Source organism: Lates calcarifer, linkage group LG6, assembly GCF_001640805.2.
Source record: "Lates calcarifer isolate ASB-BC8 linkage group LG6, TLL_Latcal_v3, whole genome shotgun sequence".
Taxonomy (NCBI): Eukaryota; Metazoa; Chordata; class Actinopteri; family Centropomidae; genus Lates; species Lates calcarifer.
The window spans coordinates 22,587,687-22,612,763 of record NC_066838.1 but is presented as its reverse complement, the minus strand read 5'-3'; the positions used below and the strand labels follow the sequence as shown (position 1 = coordinate 22,612,763).

The 25,077-nt window shown below is 43.3% G+C and overlaps 1 protein-coding gene across 1 annotated transcript in view; it reads right to left on the bottom strand.

The window, feature by feature from the left end:
- Positions 1–25,077, bottom strand: part of plxna2 (plexin A2) — a 162,684-nt gene that overhangs the window by 89,832 nt on the left and 47,775 nt on the right. The window contains 1 exon segment of the mRNA XM_018681933.2: positions 5,391–5,525. Within this exon segment, the coding sequence (XP_018537449.1) occupies positions 5,391–5,525 (135 nt within the window).

Below are 25,077 nucleotides of genomic sequence, written 5' to 3'. Positions count from 1 at the left end.
ACACAAAATCAGCATGTCATACACACTGTAGTCCTGCATAATGATGAGCCAGTAGCATGTCAGCTAATCTAAGCCTGGACGAGGTGTGAATGAATCCTATTTCCTCCTGTCTTGATAAGCACTGAACCCATTTCCTCCCAATCTAACCACACCAGCCAAACAAAGGTTCTGGGGATAAGAGGAAGGAGGGAGGAGAACCAGAAAACTCAGGGGGGAGGCAGGTAGGGGGGCTTGGAGGGGGAACAGGCTGAGAAGAGGCCTCATACAAAAAAAAGGTTTAAAAGAAGAAGAAAGAATCCATGCATGGATTTCAAATTTCACAGCTGAGCACCTGGAAGAAATTGCCAGATTTGAAAAAAGGGGTCTTCTTTTCTTTTCTGATAATCTGTGAGCTGTAATGTTGCCGTTCCATACATGGAGCTGGCTAAGGGAGAAAGGATGACGTATGAGGATTGGAGGCTGAGGGGGTTTAATGCTTGCTAAAGAGCCAAGAGTGTAGTGGAGAGTGACAGCAGCACATGGCTGAACGCCTCTATAGGGGGAGGACTGTGTGTCTGTCCATGAAAGACAAGTTTGTTTTACAAGCCAGCTCAGTATCCCTCAGTTGGTCATGCTAGCAAGAATTTCACACTTATCCTTATAAAGAGCAGGCAATTAGAGGGCCACTATTTCACTGGGAACACTATTAAATCTGTTAAGGTCTATTATGTACTTGTGTGTGCCACAGCCATAAAATATTACAAAAACCATTGAGCTCCATTACAAAGTCAACAGCTGCCTCTTTTCTTGGAATTTAATTATGACATGATAAAAATGTAACCACTTTTTTGTGTTTCTCTGTTTTTTTTTTAATTTATTTATTTATTGAGGTGTTTTCAAAAACATTTTCAGCCAGAACTAACTGGCCACGCCACAGGTATCACTTCAAAACCCTTTCAGATGTTAAATCTTGATTGTTCGCCATGAATAATACATTATAGCCTCGACTCTGCATACTGGCCGCTGACCAAAGCAACCGACATAATGCAGTCACTGATTCTCAGCTGTGTGTGATGAGTGTGAGCCCTACTACTGGGTGCCAGCGGCCATAACAGAACAATACGCCACAAAGGGAATGAAAAGGCCTCATAAAAATGTTGCTAATCCAGGCCCCAAAAGACCACATTCGCTACTGGAGTAGTTGTCACCATTTATCCCAGTGCACTGCATTGTGTTGATAAACTGACAACAAAGAGAGCCAGTGCCGCTTAATGCCTCGTGTGGGCCATGGTGTCAGGCGTGTTTGTACTGTACGTCCCATTGCTGGCCTCAACTCCTGAAATGCAAAACAGTACGCACAAACAACATACACAAATGCAGCACTGGTCACTGTGTTCAGAGAATCAGGTGAGGTCTTTTTGTATTCTCAGGCAAAAAGAAAGAAAGAGAGAGAACGGTCAGTGAGGAAGAGGCCAGGCCAAACACTCATGCAGATCCAACAGAATGAATTTGCATGAGCTGGCAACAGCACCAGTGGTTTAGCTATGCTCCAGCTGCCATCCACACACGAACACTCTTTCTACCTGTTTAATTAAAGCCTCTGCTGAAATTGTTAAGGCTACCATAGGTGCAATGTATCTGGTTGTATGTTAGGTAGGTAGTACATATCCATGTGTACTTTGTTAGAGCAGTGCAAGATGTGTAATTCAGTTTGAAATCTACATCTTTTAATGCAATATTAAATGCAGTGAGGTGTTTCAGGAATGTAAGACATTTCAGGGGGCATTTCATATGATGCAGACAGAGTGAAAGAGAAAAAAAGAGGAGAGGGAAAAAGTCGAGGACATATCTAGGAGGCAGCTCAGCTGAATCTCCCGAAACAGCTACGACCTTTTTCTCTCCATCACTGCGTTTGCCGCTGGCACTGCTACCCAGCCAAGTACCAAAATCGCTGGATTATTGGTCTAAATATAGAAGCAGTCACACACACAGACTCACACAACATGACTCAAACATGTGATCTGGCAGAAATCCATACGATGGATCTGCACAATCACAGGATGCACAAGGACAGTTGGAAGACTCAAAGCGCCAAGTGTGAGTCCTGTGAAAATCCAAAGATGATGCAACAAATGTGTTTTTGAGGTTTTTCAATAGAGGCACCATGGTGGATATACACAGATCGTCTGAAGATAAATCTTGAGATGAAAACCTGCTGTTATGTATTTCAGGACTGTCAGTAATGATACAGCACCCTACAGGAAGGTGCTCACACACACACACACACACCACACACACACACACACAGACACTCTCATACTGCTCCTGGAGAAGAGAAAGTCAGTGAGCCAGGTCTTTTCATCAGTTCCACTGCACTGACTCGCACTGGGCCAATCTCACCACATCATTAATATGGTGGATGCTATTGTCATTACATCTACAAAACAAAAGCACAGTTTAACATGACAGCACCATGGATCGAATATGAAACAGGGAGCTATTAAGCATGTTTAGGAGGTGAATGAATGACGATGTGCGAGTGCGAAAAAGAAACAGATGAGAACGAGAGAGAGCATAAAGTTCTTTCACATACTGAAAGATAACTTGGGGTAGGCAGTGAATGTGTAAGAGCCAGTCAAGGAAGATCTATACATATGCAGTAGGTGTAAACTATATATATATATATATATATATATATATATATATGCGGGTGGGAGAAAAAGGCAGGATGAAAAGCCTCCAAAAGCCTTATGGAGATTGCATTTGAATACTGAATGGGAGACTGGAGCTTGCATGTGTCTATAATTATAGTGTTTTTTGTGCGAGTGTACATGTGATTGCGAGAGCCAGTGCATTATGTCGGTACCTATGCAAATGAAAAATGAGGGAGCACGTGCGTGTGTGTGTGTGTGCATACAGTGTGTGTGTGTCCCTGTGGGTGCCTGTCTGTGTGTTTGTATTTACAAAGGCCTCACACATCCCACGATTCTCAATTCTCAGCCGCACCACAACACACACACAGACAGGTGTGAGGACTGGAGGGACCCAGAGCACCGGATTCTGGAGCATGGCCTTGCTGAGCAAATATTACTCTCTCTCAATTTCTGTCTCTCTCTCTCGCCCTCTCTCTGTCATTCAGTGTCTGTCTCGCTCGTCTGCTCTCTGTATTCTCTCTTTCCCACTATGCCAAACACAGAGGGCTTCTTTGTTATTCAGAGTAGGAAATGCAACTGGAGCCAAAACTGCCCTGGTTTCTGTTTGATATCATCCCTCCTTTGTTCTTGCCGTCTCCCATCACCATGCGCTTGGCCTCAGACAGCATCAGTCAGACACATGGGAACAAGTGAAGCTTAGACAAAAAGTCTCATGATGTCCTGGATGTCTAACTTCAAGTGTAGCTCGAGGTGACATTTAGGTTAACAATACGATAAAGGTCAAATAGATGTTTTCCACTGAAAGCTGGTGCAAAGGGCTGGTTTTAAGGTGACTGCTGTGATTTCACAGGGGCTAACTATAGTAGATAACTGAAAAAAATGCAGCGTGGTACCCATTACTATACTTTCTAAATTCATCCCCCTGTGCTCTTCACAGAGAATACACTTAATATGACACATTAGTATGTGCAGAAAAAATTAATGAATGAAAAATGAATGAATGAGTGTGTGGCCACACTGAATCCCAATCCAGTTACTCTGTCAGGTGTGACTATCAGTCTAACTATAGTTGTATCCTTGAACACACAGGGCAACATCCCCAAAGCATTTGAGAGCGTTTCAGTATGTGCGTGCATGTGTGTGTCTGTCTGTCTGCTTCGATCCTCCCCAACCCCCAGGAGAGCAAGACAGAAGGGTCGACATGCTGAATACTAATAATATTCACCGACATCACTTCTCATTCAGATGACTAGCAGTTATAGCTCAACATCAAAAGCTCGTTTCATCTGCGGAATAAGTGGAAATAAAGGATTTAGTAAATATGGGAAACAGACTTTAGACTCAGTACAAACTCTTCTTTACTTGTGGAATTCCTTATGCCCAAACAGAGTCATCATCTCACTGTCAGATACATACGCATATACTGTGTTTGTGCATGGCCTTAGCAGATTGGAATTCTTGTCCTGGAGATATCCATATAAACACACTTAAAATACTAGTTGTAGAATCTAAATATTTTAGTGAATATTTTGTATAAATGTTGATAAAAGAAAGACCTGAGATTTTAAATTATTCAGTTCAGAGATCTGTGGTAGTTCTTCCTAAGAAATCAGCAGTAATATTGGTTGAAATACTGACATATTTCTGGCGATTGCATTAGACATTGTTATATTTTTACTCTCACAGCAGGCAAATGTCTGACTAAATCTGAGCAATTTTTCTGTTGTTTCGTCTTTTCAAGAGTGGAATAAAACAAATCATACACAGCACAGTGATGTGTTAGTCACAGATGCTGAGGGGATAAAAAACAACTGTGGAATACGATAAATCTGTTTGCTCCTCTCTTCCTCTCTCTCTGCAATGGACACTATTGTCTAAATAACTCCTTCACACCATATCCGCCCACCGCGGTTTCCTAACCTGTAAGCTCTGGCCAGCCAGTCATTGAGTGTGTTAAAAGCAAAGATAAGGAGAGAGGACGGCAATCTATCACCTCACACTGACAGCCTCGCACGTCGCCTGTCTCTAGGGTTGCTGCGCTGCCACGCTCGCCTGCAGCTGCTCCTCCTCTCCTCCTGTCACTTCTCCTCCTCTTTTCATCTCTTTTCTATCCTACCATGCTTTCCTCTCTTCTCATCTCTTCACCTCTACTCCCTGTCCTTGTGTCCTCTTCCAGCCTTGTTTGCCCTCGCCACTTCTGCCTACTTAGTATGTCAGTTGCATTGATGGCTACCCACCTGCCCTGTAATGCTGTGTCACTTCATTAGAAGTGTGAAAGGATGACCTTGCACTCTGTCTCTCTTTTTCTCTTAGTGTCATACACTCCTCCAGCTGTCCCTCTTTCCCTCATCACTCTTCCTCCCATCCCCTGCCCCAGCCAGCCAGCCAACCAGCCAGCCGGCGAGTGCCCTTCATCTTTCTCTCTCTCTCTCCCTCATTTGTGCCTTGTCTTTTCCTTGTCTCTCTATTTCTTTCTTTCTCCCTGCCCTCATTGTTCTCCTTCATTATCAAATGCTGTCACAACGTCCCCTGCTGTGCCACCCAGGTTATTTATAGCTAACAGAGGGTGGTGGTGCTGGTGATGTTGAGAGGTGGGCCATCTTGGGCCCTGCTGGAGCACACACACACACATTCACACACTTTTCCTGACATTTAAATATCTTCACACACCCATAGACATGCTTAAACCATCCATTCTCCTGCATGAGGGAACTATTTAGCCATCACAGCTTTGCATGTACATGTCTCTCTACTTACCTGTCTCTCAGACATGACGTAGAGGTAGTTGCGGTCGAGGGAAAAGGCCATATCTCGCAGGATAGGGCTGCCATCCTTGATGACTGATATTGTCTCATACTGGACACCACCATACGGAGGCCCGTCGACACGAATCTGAGAAACACAGAACACAAAAGTGTCAGTGAGTGCTATTTATATCAGAATGACAGCAGGAACAGAAAAACAGACGAAGAGTGATTGACAGGGATGACAGACGTGGGTCAAATAATATTTGCAAAACATTCTATCATTATCATTTAGCTTCTTGGAGATTTGGGTAGGGGGAGATACTCCATTAGGGCTGTTTGAATAGTGAACTGAAGAACTGAAAACAGCAGAGGGATGATTACTTGACTTTCAAATACTTTCTTTTTAATTGGGAAAAATGTGTGTCACTCATATTATAATGTGGTATGAGATAAATGTCAGCCCACTGCGACTCCATGTAAGATGGGGTTACAACAACTGTTAAGAATTATTTGCTGATATTATTAGACCTTTGTGAAACCTTAGCTCTGTTTTTCTTTCCTCTTTCTCCCGATGAATGATGTATGATGTAGTAAAGCTTTGAACTTCAGGCCAAGACCACCTTACAACAAAAACAGTGGAAGCATTCTAATGAGTTATATGACGTACGTGACCCTCCCTGATCCAAACGGGCCAAAGCCAGCCCTATTTCTTCTTTATTCATCAGATCCCGATGGCCAAATATATAACCAGGACAGTAAATCTTGAGGGGTGGCATGGGTTCCCTGATGCTGGGCGTGAGAGAAGCCTCTGTGATGTCACATGTGACTGGGCCCTCCTCCACCCATGAAAGCTGATGGCTCTATCATCTGTCCATCCTCGCCTGCCTCCCTCCACCCAAACATTCATCTATCTATTCAGATGGTGACAGCATCAAAGAGCAGCCAGACTCTCTATAAAACATCACAGAGGGGAAAGTCAAGGTCATACGTCTGTCAAAAGAAGATGTACTGGGCGCGCGGGAGGGTGTGTGGGCAAATGCGCACAGACACACAAACACAGGCCTTTGTGTGTGTATGAATGTGTGTCAAACTGCTGGATGGTCAAGTAAGAGAAATGTGATGTAAGTTCACACAGAGCCCCTTGAGCTTTGCCTTCAAAGCTCGAGGGTTAGCTGAGTGTACGACAGCAGGCGGCACAGTTAAGGAGCCGAGCTCAAAGCGGTTGAGCCTTCCACGGCTGACCTACATCTGACCTTGGCAGGCTAATCCAAACACAGAAAAGAGGACATATGCGAAAACCATATGTAGGAGGAGAAAGGCAGGATATGGGGGCCGTGCCAGTCTTCATCTGGTTACTGACACTGCAGCGTGGAGGGAGACCTCAGCAAATATGCTCATCCATAAAGCATGTCGGCGCATGGCCAGACCAGCGCTGCTCTGTTCACTACTGTGTCAGTGTGGGTGTTATGTGTGTGTGCGAGCGTTTATGTGTATGCACCCGTAGGAGCAGTCTGTCATGCTGTGATATGTGTCCTAGCAGGCTGCCACCAGGGATCACAAGATAACCCGACCTTCCCCCTTGCACGCCTGCAGTTCATCTGAATCAGATCGCTATCACACAGCCTCTCACCGCTGGCCGGGGGCCGCTAAATTCACATTTGGCCAGAAACACATACATTCACACACACACACTGCTGCGTTAGAGTGTGTTCAAAACAAAACCTCTACTCTCCAGGCAGGGGTGTAACACTTACTTAAACACTACAACAAGGATACTAACAGACCAGAACAAATAGTAAATACTAGACAGTCCTGTCAAGCAAATCCGGAATACAGAAATATACACAGACAGAAATGACAAATGGCCTTCACTTTCCCCAGTCACCGATACTGTCTCTGTTTCTCAGCCTCGGCTTCTTTTGTATGTACTTCTATTTCAACATTGCAGGCTTTTAGTTCACACAGAGGAAATGGAATTAACATTACTGACACTCAAACCCTCCAGGAGTACTCACACCATCCCACCGTGTGCACACAAACACACCCACAGCCAGTTGCTTTTCACATTAAGAAGCTGTTTTTCTATAGTAGCTGTAAATCTCAAAAAGTGTGTTACATTCACACATATGCCGACACAAACACACACACCCACATCGTTGTAGGGAAGCGAAGAAATGTGCGCATGTGTGTGAAGTTGGGTTAGCTGATGTGAAGTTCTTTGCAGTGCAGGCTTACCTTTGGGTGGGCGAATGAGACACACAAAAAAGAAAGAAAGAAAGAATGAAAGAAAAGAGGAAAATGAGAACCCTGGGCAAGTAAATGGAGAAACCAGTACTTACTAGACCAAAAATAATTCTGCCAAAAACTCCATCTTTTTATCACACTCCCTCACTCACTCCCACGCTACCATTCTACAAGCCTACAGTATCTCCCACCTGAGTAAGTGAGTCTCAGGCCCAAAACATCAATTTCCTCAGCATCGCTTTACTACAACCTTTAGCCTGCTCTCTCAGGTACTTAAACCTATCCCCTCTCTGCCCCATTTGACCCTGCATTATTTATCAGGCTGGAGGAGAAGGCTGCTAACAGGTTGGTTTCATACCCTCAAGCCCCTCTGAATATTACTGCCCCTCTATTTCAGAAGGACCCATCCACCCCCTGGTGCCCCAGAGAGCTGTCCTTGCTTTGGCCTGGTCTAACATGGCCCCCCATTTCAACAGCACAACCATTAGCTAACCTCTTTCTATCACCAGCGTCGAGGAGCTGCAACTGAGAAAAGTGAGGATGGGGGGGAGGGTGAAGATGGATGAGAGTGTTGAAAAACATTCTAAACATGTACCCCAGGGGCACCATGGACTGTGTAGTTAGTATTTGTGAAAAGAAACAACAGTCTTGTCTTGAATATCAAAAAATGATGATCAGAAGCTGAGGTTTAGATTCACAGACAGGGGCTTGAGGCTATAAATCCAACCTGTTAGCAGCCTTCTCATACTTACAACACTCACATGAGGTATATCATATCCTGCATATACAAACAAATCCTATCAGACATACGCAGAACCACTGTGAAAGATGCTAAAGAACTAAGGTACAGAAATAAATGTCCCCAGACGCCCCTGAGTGGGAGGACTTCTTAATCCAGCTAGCTAGAGATCCTGGAGCACATGCGGGGTTGCCATATCTAGTTTTCAAAATCCAAACCATTTTCACCACTAAACAATAACTTTGGACTACATTTTCTGAAGTGTAATGTATATACTGTATCAACATTGTTCAAATGCTGTAACAAAGGGGGTGAGACCTACAGCAACATTTGTCCCCTGTGCACATTTATGTATTTCATATTATTAAACATGTATATGTATAATTATTTTAAAGGGAGAGAACTGATAATCTAGGTGTTATAAAGATACATGTGCATTACATGAAACATTTCGAGTTTGCTTTTTCTTTTTTGGTAAGGCGCTTTCAAATTCAAACATTTTTCTGAGACATTCATCATAACAGGAGCTTCCCTGTAAATGATGTATAGAATACTAATATTTTACTATTCATGAGAGAGGGCAAAGTTCCCAAATTGCCAAATACTGCAAAAACAAATGGATTAAAAAAAATGGAACTTTTGCTTCTATGTACAAACTTTATGTCACAGCACCTTGTCAGGCATAAGCGGATGGGAGGTGGGGTGGTTGGCCAGCAGGGAAGCCATGGCAGCGGCATCAGAGGCCTCCCCTTGTGGCTACAAGGGCCTGTGCCAGTGGGGTGCTTTTGATCCGACCATGTAAGCACCCTGGAAAAACGTTTGAAGATTGACCAAACTCCAATTCAAATTGCCCTTCTCCCTCTTTCTCTCTCTATCTCTCTCTCTCTCCCTCACTTGGTCTCACTGGTTTTGAAAACTGTGCCAGACACTGGATCCCCAACCGTGTGAGCCTGTGTGAAGCAATTTGCTGAGTGAAAAGTGCTGAATAAATCCAGGGTAAAAGTGCATCAAATGTGTGTGTTTGCAGTACATTGTGGATACTGCCGTGAGATAGAAGAAAAAGAAAAGGCCAAAACTGCAGTTCCCTCGACGATGCAGCGTATGCAAAATGCCAAGATGACCAGTTTCCAGAATGTATAATCCTACACAGAGTGAGAATATAAAATGCCGACATTTAAATTCAGGTTTTAAAAAGATAACATTCTTATATAAACACGTTTTACAAGAAAAACATTGTGAGGAATGATTTGCTGATTTACTGATTTGGTCTCTGTTTTACAGCTTGTTTCCAAGTGTTTGTTCAACATTAGCCACTCAATTTTTAAAGAATGTTTCTCCTTTAATGGGCACAGCTGCTAACTATTACCTGAGAGCTGCTTTCTTTTCAGATTTGGAAAAAAAAGCTATTTTCAAACCTTTGCCTTGAGGGCAGTTAGTGTTTCTGAAGCAGGACACACATGGACCACATACAGGTGGTTGCCAACACCAATACAGATACATGTGAGGGTGTACGTTATTTTACAACCATATTTCAGCTGGCAGAGCAGACTTGAACCCACGCATGGGAACTGTTACCAAACCACAGTGTGCGGCACACGCCACACTAACACCTTGAACCAGGATGGGATTAAGTCAAATTGTAGGGCTTCCACCTACACCTTGTACAAGAATAGTATATAATGGGAGTTGATTTTAAGGAGATTGTGCTGTTATAGCGAAAACACAGCTGTGCTAAATAAGGGAGAGGGAGAGAGACAGAAAACCAGAGTGGAGAGTGAAAGTTGAAGTCTCTAAGTAACCTATCTTGTGGCTATCTCCTGCATCTGTGCTAATCCAGTTCAACAGTCTTGGGTGTTGGAAGTGATAGGCATTGCCTTTATCTGCCTGATCCCACACACAGGATTAGATTCTACGAAAGCACCACCAACACCACCACAGTCTCTCTCACTCTGTCTCAATACATTGGCCGTTCTCAGAGACACCACTGAGGGGGCTCTGCTGAAGAAAGGGGGTGCTTTCTAGTCAAGTGGGGTCATGCTGATTGAAAAAGACACAGGTCAGAGGGATCTGACAATGACCATGATAAACCTTATCCAATCAAATCCAACTCATCTGAGGGGACCGATCCCAGCTTCTGTTAATGGCCTTGAATTTGTTGTTGAGATTGGTTGGTACCTTGGGCCAGATGACAGTTGACAGATTGATGACAACATTTTAAGAGCCAGTGAAGCTTGTCAGGAAGCAGCCATGATTTGAAAGGCTTTTGTGACAAGGGGTTGCTCTTACCACATCGGTTTTGCATCACAAGCATGCACAATACTTGTAATTTGTGCTTTGCTTTTAACCCCTCCAAGCTGAACATTCATTGGTGTTTATGGTTACTATGCTGTTTTTTTAGTGTGGGAAGAGATCAGCACACTCAAAAGAAATCCATACAAAAACTCTAAGACACCAAGGCTCTAGGCTAAATTCAAACCCAACACTTTGTTTCATTTACATGGAGTCTGTCACAGTATTTGTGTTTATGATAGTCTTTGTGTACATGTATGTGAGTGCGAGTACATCATGTTGAGTGAAAGAGAGGCAGCACTGGCACATGAGGTGTGCTGACAGATCCACTGTCCATCCCCCTGGAGATGGATGTATAATGCCTAGCCTATGATGAAGTCAGTCCCTTTGGGCGTGAGTTGGGGCTGAATCAGGGTGAGTGGACTGGTAGTATGTGTCACTCTGGGTGGGGGATTCATCACCAACACACCAGAAGTCAGATTCCAGCAAGATACATACAAATTCATCTGTTTAACAAGAGAACAGGGGCACATACACATGAATATATGTCCATACTGTACACAGCACTTGAAGGAACATGCATACACACGCACACACACACACACACACACACACACACACACACACACACACGAACACAGATCCAAATCAACTGGCTGTATTTGACAGCTGGCAGAACACTGTGTACCAACCAGGCTCACCATCTCTATCTATTCGCATGTCTGTCCTGGAAACCCTGCTTGAAATGTAGCAGACTGCTATTGTATTTCTTTACTTCAGGTGGAATGGGTACAGGCTATTCAGCTGCCTCTGTGTGTGTGTGTGTGTGTGTGTGTATGTCTCTCTCTCTCTCTCTCTCTCTCTCTTTTACTCGCTCTTTCCCAGAGCACTGGGAGAAAACATGGAGCCTCTCTCCGCCTCGATAACGCATCTAATCCATCACCAGTGTCAGCCTGAAGAATTCTTGTGTCAGTAGCGAGCAGCATGTAGAAATGTGCTGTGTATATATGTGTGTGTGTGTGTGTGTGTGTGTGTGTGTGATGGCTCCCACCAGCCCAGCTCGCCGTCTCTTTTGTTCCTGTTCCTGTTGTACAATATAACCTCCCATAAGGCGTATGTTAGCCTGCTTGCCTATATGCGCTACGTGTCACTTCCCATTGGACAGACTGAGGCTGGAGAGGTCTCTCTGTGGTGATGGAGGAGAGGGGCATGAGGGAAGACAGGAAGAGAGGGAAAAAGTAGACAATTGAAAAGTTTGGAGGAAAGGTAAGTGAGAGAAAAAGAGAGAAGGGCTAGAGGGGCAGGAGAGGGGTAAATGGAAGAAACAGACACAGGCATCAAGAGAAAGACTCCACTTCTCAAGGTGTAATTCTCTCCCCAAACTTCTCATATGGTGGCACTATATCTGCTAAAATGACCTGAGCCTTAGTCAATACAAGGGGCAATTACTTCATATTTTTGGCCAGGCACCATAAATCCTATTGATTTGCCTCTCTGCTCCATGTACAAAGCAGTTAACCCTCTCCTATACAACATCTTTCCTCATCAGTTTGGACAGAAGTGCAAGAGACTATACCAGACAAATCACTTGTGATAACCATTCAAATGTCCATTTTTTAATCATTATCGATCGTCAGTGAATATTGAAAAGCAAACATCTTATTAAATTGATTCCCAGTGAGTCTTAACAACCAATCTTACAACAGCTGTGTCTATAATAGCTCTATCCAAGACTCATTCAATTCCATTTTAGCTCTGTAATATTGCCATCTCTCTCGGTCACATAACTCACAACCCTTAAACATGATTATATCAGCACTTTCCCCTGTTTGCCCCTGAGTCCAAATAGAAACCAGAGACCGCGGCATGCATTAGGGGTCTGTGGTGGGATGAGATCAGGCCTCAACTCTAATCAGCCCAAACACACATATTAAGCACAGCAGCACAATGTGAGGCCTATATTTAGCTCCACATTAAAACACTGAACAGTGGCCAGCACGCTGGTGATGGACGCACGCCAAAAAGGTTCAGAGGGAGCAAAAACGGAGGGATGTGGTGGGAGGGATTTTCTGCTTAGCCCTCAAAAATGGGGCTCACCAGTATGGAGAAGCCACTGCTCAACTGGCACTCGATCATTGGGAGAAAAATGGTTTGTATACACAAACTAAATGGCTGACACCACAATAAGTTTTCCTGTATTAGCTGACCTGACTGAAGAAAGAGACAAATAGGAGGAACAGAAAGAGCTAACAGAAAGAAGGATGAGGTGGATCAAACAAGCACAAAATGGAAAAGCAGGATGTCTTGGAGAGGAGGAATGAAAAGCGTAAAGGAAAGGTGAGAAGATGGAGTCAGCAATGTGACTACTCCCGAAAGAGACGCAGCAGCATTCACACTTCAATGCTGGTGATGACAATTATTGAGGGCTGACACACAGCACCATCACAATATATGATACCAAGATAAAATGCATGCTTACACGATTATACACACACAAGCTGTCACAGTCATATCTAATAGTTTTGTGTTAACAGCACAGAATAACAAATACTTCTTCACAAAAGTCTGACTTCTAATAACAGAGCCTTCTCTCCAGGGAAAGTTATGTTTCAAAGGTGAAGCTCTTACTATTATGATGCATGTGTTGAAGAAGAAACAAAAACTATACTTATTTTATGTGAGTAAATAAGCAAGGGACAAAAGCAATCACACAACTATTACATGCAGTACACACAGCCAATGCACCAACGGTTAGACAAAAGTTATTACAGGAATGTCAAACAGTCTGAACCAGAGGAAAATATCGCACCTCCTGTTTTCTCCCTCGGCATACTTCAAAGTAGATCACAAAGATATGTGAATCAAAAAGTATCTCAGAAAAGGTTCAGGTGAGGGGCAAATTAGCTGAAATTGTTTCAATTTCTCCCACCGGATTTGTGAGATTTAAATGTGGGACAAGATTGGCAGGTTGAAGTGAGATACTAGGAAATTATAGCCAGCGGGATCTGCACAGCAAATGAGAAAATAAAAGCACTTCAATCAAGCCCACGTTTTACACCTGTAATGTGCGTGAGCTTGAATAACCTTCCTATATGTTTCACGCTGTGGCTGATATTGCTGAGATGTATTTGCCATACAAGAGTGAGCACGGTATTGATGAATGTGTAATATTGCTATAAGGCTTTGACAGTCAGTGAAGTCTTCATCAAGGCCACATTAATGTGGGCCCTCTTTGACATGGGCTATAGACCTGTTACAGATAAGCATGTGGTCTGTAATGAGACACAAGGGAGCCTGAGTAGAAGCGAAGAACATAAAGAAAGGAGAAAATGTTGAGGTAGAATAAGGAACACCTGTACACCTACTTATTCACCTACTAACCAACTGGCCAATAGTGTGGCAGAAGTACAATGCATAACATCATGACACAGGTCAGGAGGTTCAGTTAATGTTCAAATCAAACACTAGAGTGGGGAAAAATGTGATCATAATGACTTGAGCTGGCTTGAGTTGTGTTGTGTATTTCTGCACCGCTACTCAGATTTCCTTAACTGGGATAATAAACTCTACCCTGACCTTGAGTATTTTGAAACTGCTGATCTCCTGGGATGTTAACACGCAGCCATCTGGAGAGTTTCAAGTTCTGCTGAGGCATGCAGATGATAGGGTCAGAATTTGGCAAATTTGACCATCCAGGCTGGTGGTGATGGTGTAATGGTGTGGGGAATGTTTTCTTGATACATTTCAGGTCCTTTAATACGTAACGTTGATGACCATGTGCATCCCTCAAATTGGCTTCCAGAACATGACAGTGACTTAAGTTTACTTCAATGGCCTCCTCAGTCACCACATTTGAATCCAATAAAACACCTTTGGGATGTGGGAGAATGGCAGCACGAATGTGCAGCTAACAAGTTTGCTGAGGTTATCTTCAGAGCAAAGAGAGGCCCTATCCAGTATTGTTCCTAATAAATTCTGTGAGTGTATATAACATAGTTACATGAATATATAGAGAAACAGAGAAAGATTATACCCAGGAGCAGGATAATGTTGAGGCTGTAATCTGCAAGATCCATATTTGTGTTTATTTTTGGCATCATCCTTGATCAGTCAATAAGTCATTGCTGTGGTATTTATGTACTGCTTGTGTGCACCTTATACTCGGAGTTATTTTTCCTTGGATTTTCCGTTACTGAAATTCCACAAGTTCCTGATTCAGTATAATCTCCTTTGCAACGGCTCATCACATACTCATCACATCATGGGTGCTACAGGAATTTTCTGACAAAAAACCACATGGGATGGGATATGGGATGGGATATTTAGGTAAGAAGCCAGTATAGACAGGCCTAGGTGGTCAGATAAGGGCTGTCTTTCTTTTACAGGACATCACACCAATACCATTAAACCATCCCATACCACATATAGCTCCATAGAGACAGATGACACAACCTTTCACCCTGTATTACCTCTAACCCACCAAGTTCCCAGCAGCCCTGGGATAATTAGAGCTCCCCCTGTAGGTTTCCACAAAGAGACAAGGGTAAGATGGACACCACAACTGTGAACCTTTAACCTCTCTTGGCCAAGAGAAAAAAAAGTAAGAGGGGGGGAGGGATAAGAAAGTAGGATGAACTATGCGGGACAGAGGTTATCCAATCAGTCGTTTGCAGGGAGACAGTGATGCTACTGATGAGTTGGGGTGGGGGGTGTTTGGATTGTCTGACCCCATTCAACATGCTCACAAGAAAAGCAGGCCAAAACCCCTGTGCTGGACAAGGGTTGCCATGGTAACCTCTCTCCCCTTGGGCACGGGATCAGCAGGGAATCAACTGAAAGTGTGTATCTGTGTTGTGTGTATCTGTGTGAAAATGTGTGTGTGTGTATATGTGTATAGATGTGCTTGGAGATATAAAAAAACTATTATGTCATCACTATTGTTTGGACCATCTTTGGCTCAGGATGAACCGGTTAAGAGAATGTGCTGATCATTTTTAGTCTCTGTGCTTTTGGTTGTTTCAGTGTTGGTTTTCCCCAGCGAGAATAAGTGGTAACTTCAACTTGCCAGGAAACAACGGCATTCCAGCACAAACACTCTTCTCAGACTGAAAACAGGATATGTCGGGTCATGACTCTAGTTAAACCTGATTTATCTTCATAGGTTAGGCTTTTGGTACAGTTACAACACCAACACTGTGACTTTGGTATCAGCCCACACATTTATTTTGTTTCCTATTCTAAAACAAAGTGTTTTCTTCTCATTTTTCATTTTGGAATTACATAATCATTCAAGAATTTGATCTGAAGACATTTTCCAATTGATACATTGTGTTGGTAATGGCAATGGTGACTGTTTACGAGGCAACAAACACAAATACAAATAGTAAAATTATAATAAATATTTAATAATTATTTTTATATTCCTTTAATTTATTTCAAATTATTGTGCAGTGAAGATCTTTTTAACGGCACTGAAATTAAATAGTTTCTCAGACTTGTGTGACAGTGATGATATAGGCTCCTAAATAATGTAACCTCTGTAATAGAATATTTGACGTGGTTTAAAATACAATAATCAGACGAGTAAGCCTTTATCAAATCTATTTTATTACCACATTACTGTATAACTGATGCCACACTATGCATATTAATAGGATGTGTGTGTGTATGTCTGTGTGGCCTAATTATCCAACCAATGAGATCAATGTACTTAGCATTAAATGTCTTTGAGGGCACTGCACATGAAAAGCAAATCACTAATTGAATTAAAAAATAGCTTTACTGCACATAAAGAATCCAGCCAAGCCAAGAGTCTAGACAGCATTCATACTTCCACTCTGTAAAGTATATCCCAACAAGCATGTGTAATGCTGCCCGCGCATAAAACATGCTAATGACTTTGAGGCATATTTGTTCTATGTAAGAGCAGTAAACAAGGCCTTGATTCATTACTCTGCTAATTAGAAAACACTGTGAAGAATGACTTATGGTCTTGTGTTCTCAACATTTCTATGCACATTCATGACATTTACTGCAATACAGACACATGATCAGACAGGCACATGCTTGTATACACTGACTCCACAGAGTACAGCTGTGTATCCCTATTTCCACATTGATACATGCAAAACAGCTACAGGCCTGCATCTTCCTATAGACCAGGGGATCAGAGATGCTCATCATTGGAGACATGAGTTGGTGACAGAGTATCTTCCTTTATCCTCCAAACACTCACACACTCACACAAACACACCCACACACACACACTCCCATCCTCTCTGATCCCCTCATAACTCATACACATGCTCCGAAGCGGCAGGAGGGGAAAGTGCTGTGTATGCAGAATAGATGAGCAGCACACACTCAGGTCAGAGTAAGTTGAAAAAGAAGGAGAGAGACAGACACGGAGAAGGTGGAGAGGAATGTGTGTGTGTGTGTGTCTGTGTGTACATTGTGTGCGTGTTTGTGTGTGACGCCAGCACATTTTGTAGTCTATGAATCTTGACTAAAGCTCTTTAAAATTGCCCACCAATCTTGCGTCAGGATTTAATGCCTGCTTCTCTCCAGAAGGAATAGACCAGCCAGTTAAAGTATGCTAATTCAGTGGCACTAAATACACTGCTTTAAATGTCAACCTTCCATTATTACACACACTCCGCCTGCCTCAGGACCGGCGCAGAATCATAAACACACACACACATAGACACACAAACACAGGCAGCACACATGCGCACACACATTCACAAATCAGGCCCCTGCAAGGACACAAGGAATATAAAGACTTATAGATCACAACCACTTTATAAAATCAATAGCTGAATGAACAAAGGACATTTGCCACAAAGGTGCATTACTAAAGCAGCTTTTAGCCATTTGAAGGGAGAATGAGGTAGGAAGAGAATGATACAGTATAGAGAAAGGGAGAGAGAAAGCAGAGAACAAGACAGACAAAGATGTAGACATGGAAGATAACAATGAGGGTCGGAGACAGAGAGATACAGTCCAAGTCAGAGCCAGAGTATAGCTACAGCAAGCAAAAAGCAATCAGCTTGCAAACAGCCAGCGAGATGCCTGACACTCCTCCCCAACCAAGGGTGACAGCACCATTAATTCTATTAACCCTATTAGTATTCCATCCTCATCGCCTCACTGGGTCAATACACACCTCCATCACACTGCAAAGCTCCTGCTTCCCTCTTCCATATGCAAAGGGAGTGGGGAGCAGTGGAGGGTTCAGGGATGAATGGATAAATAGGAGCCCAGAAAGTGGCACTTCCTCTGCTCAGGGGGGTGGACTGTGATGACCAGCCAGCTCTGTCAGACCATCTCTGTCTCTGACACTAACACTGACAGACACTCAGTGCTATGTGGCAATCAGGTAAGGGCTGAGGAAGAGCAGAAATGTTTACAAGCTCTCCAATTTGTCTGCAGTTTGCATTTGGTAAATAGGTAAACAGGGTAAGTTTTAGTGAAACCAGCACTTTTTGGAAGCTACGCAGCAAATTTTTCAATGAAAAATAACACATTAATTCTGATGCAAATTAAACACACCAGTCCTGAAGAGGCCAGAAACTATGAGCCTTATTCCATATAAAAATCTGAAACTTCAGCCAAAGCTAAGTGAACTTCAGCAATCTGAGCGGCCTATTCCAGTATTTAACTTCATCCAGGCAGTGTTCATGCTAAAAAAAAAAAAAAAAACTCCATTAGGCTAATTGAGACTGCTGAATCTTCATATAACTTTAGCTGAACTTCTGAACGCAATTTGCAACAAGGACTGTGAATTTTACAGTGTAGTTGCCCTATGAAGGTTTTGGATCATAACCAAAATGAAGATGAGGGATGATCACAGTGACTCATAACTCTTTCAATATATATATATGGCACGTGAGTGTTGTATTAAGAGAGAAGAAAGAAATCCAAACCTCAAGTCTCAAGACGTACTTGGGAAATGTGGGGAAATTCAATGTACCATTATCCTATAACTGCAAAAACAGCTCACTGTCCACTGTTCACAGAGACCACAGCTAGGGTAAATTCTAATGAATGGAAATAGGCACTTAAATGAAGTGCTAATAGTAGTTTCTAATTTTAACAACAGACGTGGTACAACAAACCTGTCATTGCTCAACTGGTTGTGTGAACACCTAAGACTTTCTCTTTCTCTCTATCCTAATAACTGTGCTTACGATATTGATGCTTACAAATCTAGATAATTTATTTGAAGACTTTCAGAATGAAGTGAAAACTAATTAAATCAACCTCTTCTTTCTGCAAACAGGATGGTCTGGCTTGCATGATGCTACTCTGGTGGTAAACTATAGTAAGAGCAAATCATAGGAGATGAGTTGAGGTGTATCTAGCAGCCCAAAGACAGGCTTCTCCTTCCCATCTTATTCTCTCTTCCCCGTCTGCCTACAGCTCAGGGTGGGTGAGTGAGGTTGCCGACAGACACTAGTGTACCAAGTATGTAGGACAGCGCCATTAGGACATTAGTGCCGGTCAGCAGCCAGCCAGTTTGTTGTAAGTGTGTATAGGATGTGCGGAGAAGAAATTGGAAATGTGCTATAACACCCTGGGGGAGGAGACACAATATGATGCAGTGTCTGATTGGTACATATTCTAAGGATCTCAAAATTAGACAGGACGCAGCAAGGTGCACCCAACACATCAGTCACTGCACCTTGGGGTGTATTATAATGTATCTGTGTAATACTTTAATGCGAATGTGAATGTGCCTGCTCATTCATACAATGATTTTGGGTGAATAGGTGTCTCTCTTTATTCGGCAAGGCAGATAACCGCAAGGAATTAAACCAACAACCCCCCACCCCTTTTTCTTCACTGCTCAAACAGCATAGCTACCATAGCTACATAGCTACACACACACACACACACCCTGCTCTATGCTCTAGCCTTGAGCTACAGTGAAAGTCAAAGTATAAAGGGTTGTGACAGCTCTTCCCTTCCCTCTCCTCCACAAATACAGTACGGCTACAGCACTGAGGGGCTATCTCCGCTGTGTCTGGAGCTGAGAGAGGGAGGGAGCACGATCTTTCCTGCTGTCTGGCCTGACTGATTCATGCCCATATTACCTGAGGGATTAGCTATTTCCTCTGTATAAATCCACTTTTGTGAGGTAATGTCTAGCATTAGCAGCGGGGGCTGTAGAGCGTTTTGTTACACTAAAAATCTTCTGCCAAAAAGCATACAAGAGTACCGTGAAATCCAAAAAGGAAGCATGTTACAGTATACTGTCATTTTCTCTTACTCTTCCTCTATCACGACTCGGCCAGATTTAAGGATGAGATCATTCTCCTAAGAGAAAATGTACATGTACATCTACTTTCACACATTTAAAATTAAAAATTCAGCATTCAATGTAATGTGCCATTCAAATCTGAGCTAAACTGGCAGATCAGGTACAGTGTCCTTTTTTGTCTTTAATTATCTAGAGAAACGAAGCTGTAAGGCCCACATCAAACAATACCCGCTTTCTCCATTTTCTCTTTTTCATGAGCTGACCACAGACTCCGGCCAGACGGCTCCATGTTTGGGTACCTCGGTCCAGATCCCCCCATAACTCTCTGGCTTCCTGTTATCCCACAACTGGGCTTTCTGTCTCTTTGTGGAAAAACACATTTCTTTTCTTCCTCCCCCTCTTTCTCTTCACATCTCTCCTCCTTGTTCTTCTTACTGTAAAAACCACATAAATGTTTGGGTCAACAAAAACCTAGCAGCTTGTTTTTCCATTTTTGAATGCAAAAGGGGGGGGGGGGCACAGAGGTCTTGTGGGAAGGATTCATAGCAAGTTGATATAGTACGTCTACATTTCTCCCCCCGTCTGACCGCTGCTTACACTCTCTTTGTTCCCCAACAACAAGAGGCTAAATAACTGTGTCCATATGTGGGAAGTAACTAGGAGGAGAGACGAGGAGGAGGGAGGAGGAGAGTGGGGTGTTTGGTTAGTTAACGGTTTTTGGCAGACCCAGGGAGGTATTCTCTCTGTCTTAGAGGGGGCAGACTGAGGATACCCCCTTGAGGCACACACAGACACGCAGGCATACACCCTCCCTGAAGAGACTGTTAAAAAGGAAAGGTCATAGTGCATTAAAAATGAGAAATAAAGACAACAGTTATGCACTTAATTCATTGTTCCACCGATCATGTAGTGTGAAAGGAGAGAGAGAGAGGCAGAAACTGCAGATGGCAAGAGGAATAGTGTACTCATCACACACTGTTGTGCTACAATATACGGGCCAGAACAAACAGTGTTAGGATCAGTTTCGGCTGGGTACAGAATATCCCACTGTACCTGAGAGGGGTAAGGAAAAGAATCTGGATTCTGTGCTGTCTAAGTAGCTGGAAGTTTTCGTACCATGTACATGAACTCGATTAAGGTTTAGAGTTCACTATGTAAACAGTGAAGTATCAGTCATTTCATCTTGGTTATTTTACAAACCAAACAGAAAAAAAGGCTAAGGCTTTGTTATTTGGATTTTGTAAATTGTGTGGTGTCCCAAGAGGATTGTTTGTGTGTATGTGGAGTCCAGGGTGTTAATGCAGAGCCGCAGATGTCATATGTTCTTTCACGTAGGTGTAAAGCCATAAGGAAAGGGGGGGTCGTTTGAGGTCAAAGGTCACTAAATCCCTTCATAAGCTACCTCATGTGAAAAGGGAACAGAGTGTGTTGGAGGGTCAAGAGGAAACATTAATGGGGCAGCCATGGTATCATGAACTATTTCCTGGTGGATATAAAGTTAATCCCTAAGATTTAGCCAACAGTGTGTCTTTAACCAGATTACCTCACAATAATCGGCTAAACATCATTGCAAAGAATTCAGTCTGATGTCTAGCCATAATAGTTTCATGACATCAACCAATCCTCCGATTCTATATAAATTACAGTGTCTAATCTACAGTATATACGTAGGACCCAGACATCAGCAAAGCCAGGATCACCTACTGTAATCCTCTGGGTGCAGCACAATAGGGAATCATAATCTCAATTCCTTACAAAGGCATGGAGCTGGTACTGAGCAGATGACGAGTGTGTGTGCGTTTGTATGTGTGTGCATGTAAACGTTCATACATGCATAAATGGTTTTCAGTCTCCTGGGTGTCTCTTGGTCTGTGCCCCTCCACTGAACACATGTGCAAGGGTTGAGGCTGAGGGGCGTTGGGGCCAGACAGAAGCAGAGGGGTTTAGGGATGGGTGTGAGGAATGCAGTCCTGGGGGCAATGACGGGGACGGACTGGGGTGAACAGACAGGCAGCGATATGGAAAGATAGAACCCCCCGCCCCCACACCACCCTTTCATACACCTCATCTGTCTGCCTCACACTTTCCATTTATTTATTCTCCACTTTTCTTAATGCTTGGGTAATGCCAGCTGAAAGGCAAATGACTATAAATGGTGCATTCCTTTGCCATCTGAATGCGTGTGCCAGATCGTGTGTACCTGCACGTGTCTGCACTTGTGTCTGTGTGTGTGCACATGTAAGGGATCCAAATGGCGTGAATGCAAACTGGGGCCTGCTGACTCTATGAAGCTGGAGCAGAACTGGAAGATGGAAGGGTAGGGGTGAGGAAGGCGGGGAAGAGGGTCACACATCAGCAGTTGTGTGAAGGCCTGCCGTCCCTACTTCCTGCCAGAGACTGGTCTGAAGGGAGGCCCTCCATAATTCAATAACAATAATCCCCAATGAAAGCCCAATAAAGCAGGCCGCTGTGGGGTGGAACTAACTGGCCATGCGCCTCCTCCCTCTCCAAACCATCCGTCCATCACTGATTGGGGGAGAGAGACCGGGATGGCAAAATGGGGTAGTGGGGTGGGGGCCTGGGGAACAGGCCCAGCTGACATGCCGCCTGCAGCCAGCAGCCAAGCAGACAGACAGAGACAGGGATCCTGCCTATTCCTCCCTCCTCTCTAACCTACCCTCCCCTCATGTCGATCCCCAGCCTACCTCACCCCAGTCTGCCCCCCTACAGTGTGCAGCTGCCTCCCATAGTTCCCCGGATGACTGAGCAGCCATGACCACTACCTTGGCCTGCAACCTACCACAAAGACACACAAAATCACACACACACACACACACACACACACACACACACACACACACACACACACACACACTCAAACACAGACAATTGACACCTAAACAGACCGGGTATAGAGAAGTGTTTCTCAGCAGGGGTCACCTATCGATCATGTTTTGGTCAAATCAATCACCTGTCCTTTAATGCGGCATGACAGCTGATTGACCTCTGGGATACATAACATTATTATTTATGTCGGTTATGTTCCACACAATCATGATCCTCCCCCTTACAGCTCTACAATACTTCACCTGAGGTGATGAACTCACTGTGGAAAGAAAATTACATTTAGAGCTTATTCAGAATCATTACGTTAAAAGGTCGCAAAATATGTTATTATGGTTAAACAGTGGAGTGCATTAGTTCCCACATTCATTATGTGTGTAAGTTTGTGTGTTAAGCCTCTCTGTCTGTGTCTATGTGAATGATGATGACTTCATTAAGAGCTTATCTTGGTTTATACTTGCATTAAGACGATCTGAGCCGTTGCTGTGCGTGATGCACTGTATTGTTTGGCTATCCATTTGGTTGCTCAGTCGACCAGTGTCTGAGCAGGCCCTTTAGAGTTACTCAACTACGACGACACAAACAATACAGTAAGTGGCTTAGATGAGACCAAATTGTCTCTAATGCTTTCATAAGGCCTAGAGATGTAATACAGCAGACAACAGACAGTAACTAAGGTATGAGAATGTACTGATTAAAGTTAATTAAAGCATGGGAGCAAGCATCTGTGTTACGTCTTTGATCTCTAAGAAACAGCTAATTTGTTGTTTCATGCACATTGTGGGTGTCGTGTGTGTTGTGAGAAATACAGTGTAACTAGAAAATGTATTGCTTTTCAGTATTTTTCAAATTTCAGTCCACCGGAAATTTAAACAAATGTAAATTATATTTATCCATTAAATTCAGTCTCATTTACAGCTCAGCAGATTGCACATCTATGGACATTCTTAAAAACAAAAAAGCTGGGAACCACCGTGAAAAAAGAGGAACTACAGTATGTGTGTCTCTTGGATTTAGTTCAGTTAAGTTTATTGGACCACTTCACAGACATGTAGATAAAGCATATTAAATTTCAAAGTTTCTCACAAGCTATTTGTTAGCATCAGTCTACAACCCTGGACAGCTGTCTTTCATAAATTAAACAAGAACTCTGGTATTTGCCTCTGACAGGCTGTGGTTTAGTCTTAGCTGGTTTTGTGAGGAAATGAAGGCATCATTTTTAATGTCTAACATATTTCAAAATTCATGCGATAAAACAAAAACTTCAGATATAGTCCCCGAGGCCACATCAACTAGTGCAGCGTGTGTATGACTTAATATTCTTTCTGTGTGTGGATGCATGTGTGCCCGTACAGTATATTTACAGCCATACATCCGTATGCATGTGTGTGTGTATGTGCGTGTACATGCATGCCTTTGTTCCCGTGTGTGTCAGTAGGGCACTGCTGTTGACAGATGAGAGCTGTGCTGCGAGGGGTCTCCGAGAGGCCTGACAGATCTGTGACAGAGTGTGCCTGAGGAGAGAGGCCTCCATGGTAATCCACACTCATATATGTTAACTACACTTGGATAGTCCCATGCTGAGATGGCTTAACACAGCCTGGTACGGTTCAACACGACCCCCCTCCAGGACCCCACGAGAGCCCCAAAACAAGCGTGTCAGAGCCCAAAACAGACCTCTTCGTCACATAATGCCATTAAAATTTGAAAACACAGCCAGCAAACACACAAACCCACAATCACTTACACACTGTGAAAGTCAAAGCAAGGCTGTCATTAAGCAAGCAGACTAGTAGACTGAAAATATAAGCAGACACTGAGCTAACAAAGCAGTTGCAAAAAAAGAGGACAGCTTACTTAAGCTGTCTGAAATAAGCAGTTGTTTTAATGATGGAGAGGCCATGAGCTAAGTCTGAGAAAAAAAGACACAGCGCAGCGCAGTCACTTTGTTTTTGTTTTGACTTAAAAGCTCATAAAAAAGACTCTAAAACTATTCTGGCCAGCACTGATCCAGAGATCTAGACCAGTTAAAGCAGAATATAGTTGCTGTGAGTGAAGAGAGCTATGGGGGGAGCTCTGTGATTGGTCACAGCTGGCATATTTGCTTGGTGAGGACACTTCCTCTCTAGCAGCTTTCGAAGAGAATAGAGTAGAGTGCGAGGTCCGGGCCAAATGGGCACCTCATTTGGCACCAAAACCACCTCTGTTTAAACACAGTCTCGTGCCAGAAGTAAAAGGGAAGCTGAAGTATCTTTATTCAACCAGTCCCTGAGCAGGGTTTTAGTGTCACTTCATTACTTTCTGAAAGTAAATATTGAG